The sequence below is a fragment of the Sinocyclocheilus rhinocerous genome, unplaced genomic scaffold, assembly GCF_001515625.1.
Source record: "Sinocyclocheilus rhinocerous isolate Xijiao unplaced genomic scaffold, SAMN03320098_v1.1 scaffold867, whole genome shotgun sequence".
Classification (NCBI taxonomy): Eukaryota; Metazoa; Chordata; class Actinopteri; order Cypriniformes; family Cyprinidae; genus Sinocyclocheilus; species Sinocyclocheilus rhinocerous.
Window position 1 is genome coordinate 351,041 of NW_015649279.1, and position 6,048 is coordinate 357,088.

Sequence of the window (6,048 nt, forward strand, 5' to 3'; positions counted from 1 at the left end):
TATATACACACACACACACACACACACACGTACTGTATATATACACACACACACACACACACATGTACTGTATATATATGCACACGCACACGCGCACACACACACACACACACACGTACTGTATATACAGTATACACACACACACATGTACTGTATACACACACACACACACTGTATATATACACACACACGCACTCACACACACACATGTACTGTATATACACACACATGTACTGTATATATATGCACACGCACACGCGCACACACACACACACACACACACACACAAACATGTACTGTATATACACACACACATGTATTGTATATATACACACACACACACTCACACACACGTACTGTATATATACACATACACACACACACACACACACTGTAACGAGGGAGGAGACAATGGAGATCGTGACAGCCCCGCGCCGGCTTCCAGACGCTCCTTAACAGGAACAGACCAAAGTCCAGGAGGGAGGTGGAGCAGAGGCAGTGCAGGGGGAGGGATGGAGGGCCAGGTCCATGAGGAAGGGGAAGAACAAAGCTGGAAGCCAGGGCAGAGCCGGCCGAGCCCACCAGGGCGGAGCAGACGGAGTAGAAAACCAGGGCTGAAAACAGACAGTGCCGCTACCTCTGGAGGTTCTGCAGGAGTAGCAACAGGAGCTTCAACAGAGAGGCAGTGCAGGGGGAGGGATGGAGGGCCAGGTCCATGAGGAAGGGGAAGAACAAAGCTGGAAGCCAGGGCAGAGCCGGCCGAGCCCACCAGGGCGGAGCAGACGGAGTAGAAAACCAGGGCTGAAAACAGACAGTGCCGCTACCTCTGGAGGTTCTGCAGGAGTAGCAACAGGAGCTTCAACAGACAGGGAGAGTTCAATAATAGTGTTTGTGGTAGAAACAGAGGTGACAGGGAACACCATGAGCTCTGGAAAGAGTGCTGCTGTTGTCAGAGGAGGTTCTGCAATGGAAGTTGTTTTCTCGGGGGGAACAGGAGTGGACTCTGGGGCAGATTCAAGGACTGGAGTGAACTCTGGGGCAAATTCAAGGACTGGAGTGAACTCTGGGACAGATTCGAGGACTGGAGTGAACTCTGGGACAGATTCGAGGACTGGAGTGAACTCTGGGACAGATTCGAGGACTGGAGTGAACTCTGGGAGTGAACTCTGGGAGTGAACTCTGGGAGTGAACTCTGGGAGTGAACTCTGGGAGTGAACTCTGGGAGTGAACTCTGGGAGTGAACTCTGGGAGTGAACTCTGGGACAGATTCAAGGACTGGAGTGAACTCTGGGAGTGAACTCTGGGACAGATTCAAGGACTGGAGTGAACTCTGGGAGTGAACTCTGGGACAGATTCAAAGACTGGAGTGAACTCTGGGACAGATTCAAGGACTGGAGTGAACTCTGGGGCAGATTCAAGGACTGGAGTGAACTCTGGGGCAGATTCGGGGACTGGAGTGAACTCTGGATCAGATTCAAGGACTGGAGTGAACTCTGGGACAGATTCGGGGACTGGAGTGAACTCTGGGGCAGATTCAAGGACTGGAGTGAACTCTGGGGGTGAACTCTGGGACAGATTGAACGACTGGAGTGAACTCTGGTACAGATTCAAAGACTGGAGTGAACTCTGGGAGCAGAGTTTGGGGCTAGAGTGGACTCGGGAATAGATTCGGGGACTAAAGTCATCTTTATACTGTGTTCAGGAGCTGAAGCCATCACTAATCTAAGGTCAGGGACTGGAGCGACCACTGAGCTTTGTTCCGAGGCTGAAGCAGACAGAAGACTGAGATCAGGAGTGGAAACAGACATTGGGCTGGGATCATCTCTGAGCTAGACTTGTGATCAGATTCGGGGAGTAGAGTGGGCGCCACCACCTCGGGAGGTTCTGCAGCCAAGACTGCCATCTCTGGGGAAACTACGGTGGTGTGTGCAGCCCAAGCACAGAGAATAGCGGTAGCCATGACTGGCAGGACAGAGAGTACATTGTCTATTTCTGAGACTTACGGCGCTGTGCCTGGTGAACTGGAGTGAGTAGCGGCCGGCAGGCTTGAGAGAGATGAAACTGTGGCTAGTGAGCGTAGAGTCTGCGGTGCTCGGGAACATAGCGACCCTTGGAACGCCAGCAGCTCACACGACACCAACTGAGGGTCCTCCACACTGGATGCCAGCCTCGAACACCTTGAGACTGACTTTGTGTCTTCAAATGCAACATTCACGATGCTCTGGAACACTGGAGTGGCATCCGTGATGGCTGAAGTCTGTGACCTGACAAAGGCCGGAAGGCCGGAGGCTCTGGTGTGGCAGGCTCTGGAAGATCAGCTGAGACGGGACGAGACTCTGGAACGGAAGCCATTTCGTGGGTAGTCTCTGGGCTGGCAGCCATCTTGTGATAAGTCTCTGGGATGGCAGCCATCTTGTGATAAGTCTCTGGGATGGCAGCCATTTTGCACAAAGTATTGTTGAAAAGTAAAAAGCACTGTTGGATTCTCCTGCGTGACATGCTTGATCCTCCACCGTTACAATACACATGCACAAATACACACAAACAAACACACAGGTATATACACACAATTGTCCTGTGTGTATGCAGAGCACTGTGTGTGTGTGTGTGTGTGTGTGTGTTTGTGTGTGTGTGTGTGTGTTTGTGTGTGTGAATGTATTAATTTTATAAACTTTTCAAAGCACAAATCAACACTCAACTTTCACAAAATCTACTTTATTTTTCATGTTTATTTTCTCAGTGCAGCAGTAGCATCATTAAAACCTTGATTTGGTTCATACAGCTGTTGATTTAAATAATTTGGTAACACTTTACAATACGGTGGCACTAATATGCAATAATTCATGCTTAACTAATGCACAGATAATCATGAGTTAATGTATAACTCATGAAGAACTAAACCATTTATTAATAATTACTGCATCAGCAACAAATGAACATTCTATATGATACATAAATTAAGTAATCAATAAATTGTTATTAGTCAAATGTGTCAATGTATTAATTCCCTAATAACATATATTAACTAATAGTGTAAATTCATCTGTTAATTACCACAATGGGTCGAAGTCATGCATGTCAACTTCCAAATTATTAGCTAATGATTAATTAAAGCAGACAACTGGAAGTTGACATGCATGACTTCGACCCATTGTGGTAATTAACACATGAATTTACACTATTAGTTAATATAATATGTTATTAGGGAACTAATACATTATGACAAATGTAACTAATAACAATTTATTTATTACTTAATCTATGAATCATATAGAATGTTCATTAGTTGCTGATGTAGTAATCATGAATAAATGGTTTACACTGAAAAAAAAATATTCATTGAATGTATTCATTTTTTTAAGGTAAGTGGTTGCAATTAATTTATTTTAGCTACATTTAAATAAAAAATTTAGTTGACTAACTTTCAACATATTTTTTTATTTAAATGTATCTAAAATAAATTGTTTAATAATAAAAAAATTATTGCTAAAATAATTGTTTAGCTAAAATAAATTGCAACCACTTAAAAAAAATTAGTATAATTTTTTTCAGTGTAGTTCTTCATGAGTTATACATTAACACGTGATTATCTGTGCATTAGTTAAGCATGAATGAATGCATATTTGTGCACCTGTATTGTAACGTGCTACCAATAATTTTCTAAGTCTAAAATGAATCATTCTTGTCAAATGAGACACTTGTACATCAGAACATGAAAATTTCTCTTGAACTGTGTTAAAAACACGATTCTGAACACAAAAGAGTGAAATGGCACAATCTTCTCAGCAGAAAGCACAGATGCTGTTTCCATCATGAGTTTCCGATGTTTCGTGAGCTGAACTTTCCACACACACACACACACACACACACACACACACACGCGCGCGCACACACACACAGACAGAGTTACCGTATAAAACAAAACACTGATCCGTGAGTCAGTCTCACAAAACTCACATCAGCATCACTAATATATGAACCTGTACAGTGGAACAAACGTTTAAGATACACTATGAATCACCAGAGTCTGATTTACAGTAATCCGGACGTCTGAACAGCATCTATTTATTGAGGCCTGCGTACAAAGCATTGCTGCTGCGCATCTTTGGATCCAGAGCCTGAGAAAACAACACAAACACCAGAAAGTTTACAGTTAATCACCGAGAAAATCAGTGACATCAGTTTAATTAATCAACAAGACACTTGAGCTTCAGTGTGGAATAGAGAATCAACAGCAGCTCAAAACATGATTCACTGCTCTGATCGTTCACTAGTACATCTAGTGGTGTAAACTAGGTTAGTAGTTGGTTTCTGTGAGAGCAGTGCAGTGAACAGCTGTTACTATAGCAACACTGGATTACTGACCAATCACAGCGCACCTTAACTTAGATCTCATTCTGTGCTGATTAACAACGGAAGACTGATTAATAAAACATTCAGTGTAACATGAGAAGTTCTGCTTTGATTTGTTTTGTCACACGTACCGCGTAGTCAGGGTTTGGAGGTCGAGGAGGGTTTATTGGTCGGGGATTTGATGCTGTGAATTAAAACAAAATAAACCATGATAATGTTTAATGTTTAATTGTATTTTACACTCACTAGAACACAATTCATGCAGCATTTACATCAAAACAATGTAAAGTATAAATGCTTCACGCTTCTTGTGCAACATTTCCCCCCTTTTGTATAAATGATACTGAAATGAACACTGTATAGATGTTGATTTGTAATATATATTCACTGTGGTATTATATTATGGTAATATGTATAGACTTGTAATATATGTCCGTATGGTATTACTGTGGAAATATATCAGCGTTGTTCAGTTCTGTATTATATAGGTGTTGAACTTAAGCTGATCAGTGTTGTGTAAGTGGCCTGTAGGTTGACTGATTTCTGCAGGTTTGTGTCTGAGATCATGTCATATATTTTCTGTACCTTTCTTCTGTGTGCCGTTGCTCTTTCTGGCAGCACAGATGTAGATGATAAGCATAAGTCCTCCTGTGATCAGTACATCTCCGAGCATGATGCCCCACGCAGCCAAACCGCTCAACTCATAGCAGTTCTCACACACTGACACACAGAACGAGTGTGAGCATTATTAGTATTGGTATTATTATGATGCACATTCTGAGTGAAAAACAGTGAAGTATCCTCACCTTTTATTTTGAGGTAGAACTTGTGCTTTATGACTTCGTTTGTACCTGTATCTGTATTTATCTTTGAATATTCACAGGTGAAGAATCCTCCAACTGTTCCCTGTTCAGCTTTAGCTTCAAAGGTCGAATTCTTTTGGGTTTTATCTTCGTTGTTGTCCTTCCACCACTTTACTTGACCATCTTCACCTCCCTCGCAGTCCAAAATGACACGGTCTTCTTTGATCTCTCTTATGGCTTTGACAAAAACAAAATGAAAAGACCAAACAACATGTAAGAATCGCTACACATCAAGCTCTATCATCAGCTCAGATAATGAATGCACGTGGTGTGAAGTGATCTCACCTTGACCCTGAGCTGGATTCATCACAGCCGCGGCGAGCAGCACAAACATCACGCTCAGGAGAAGCATGGTTCCTGAAGGTTTAACGTCCTGAAGTGAGTGTTAACTGAACTCACACGCAGCGTCTCTGTGTCTCTGAGTCTCTCTGCAGGAAGAGGAAACCTCAAACACCTTTCAATTGCCCTCTTTCTCTCGTTCTGCTGGGGTTTATCTGCAGATCTGCTCCATTTCTCTGAGAAGCACTTCAGGCTCCTCTATAACTTCATAAACTCATATATCTGAAATATACTATATATGGAAAAGATCAGTTGCCTTTTGCATCATTGACACCATTAAATCATTTTCTCATGATTGTTTACGATATGTGAGCCTGGAGCACACAAGCAGTGTTAAGTCGCTGGGGTATATTTGTAGCAATAGCCAACAATACATTGTATGGGTCAAAGTTATACATTTCTTTTTTATGCCAAAAATCATTAGGATATTAAGTAAAGATCATGTTCCATGAAGATATTTTGTAAATTTCCTACCGTAAATATATCAAAACTT

The 6,048-nt window shown here is 42.4% G+C and overlaps 1 protein-coding gene across 1 annotated transcript; it reads right to left on the minus strand.

The window, feature by feature from the left end:
- Positions 1-3,567: 3,567 nt before the first annotated feature.
- Positions 3,568-5,593, minus strand: LOC107710512 (T-cell surface glycoprotein CD3 epsilon chain). The gene is made up of 5 exons (XM_016515296.1): positions 5,502-5,593; positions 5,160-5,393; positions 4,939-5,073; positions 4,485-4,537; positions 3,568-4,118 (listed from the first exon to the last, which is right to left on the minus strand). Exons 1-5 carry the CDS (start codon positions 5,566-5,568, stop codon positions 4,062-4,064), a joined length of 546 nt encoding a protein of 181 aa, XP_016370782.1. The 5' UTR covers positions 5,569-5,593; the 3' UTR covers positions 3,568-4,061.
- Between the last annotated feature and the right edge of the window lie 455 nt (positions 5,594-6,048).

What these genes read in the sequence shown, in the direction of transcription:
- LOC107710512 (XM_016515296.1), bottom strand. Translation starts at nt 5,568, where the DNA reads ATGCTTCTCCTGAGCGTGATGTTTGTGCTGCTCGCCGCGGCTGTGATG. An exon ending in GAATCCAGCTCAGGGTCAAG is followed by an intron (nt 5,394 to 5,501) that starts GTGAGATCACTT and finishes TTTTTGTCAAAG; the next exon opens with CCATAAGAGAGATCAAAGAA. An exon ending in GTTCTACCTCAAAATAAAAG is followed by an intron (nt 5,074 to 5,159) that starts GTGAGGATACTT and finishes TCTGTGTGTCAG; the next exon opens with TGTGTGAGAACTGCTATGAG.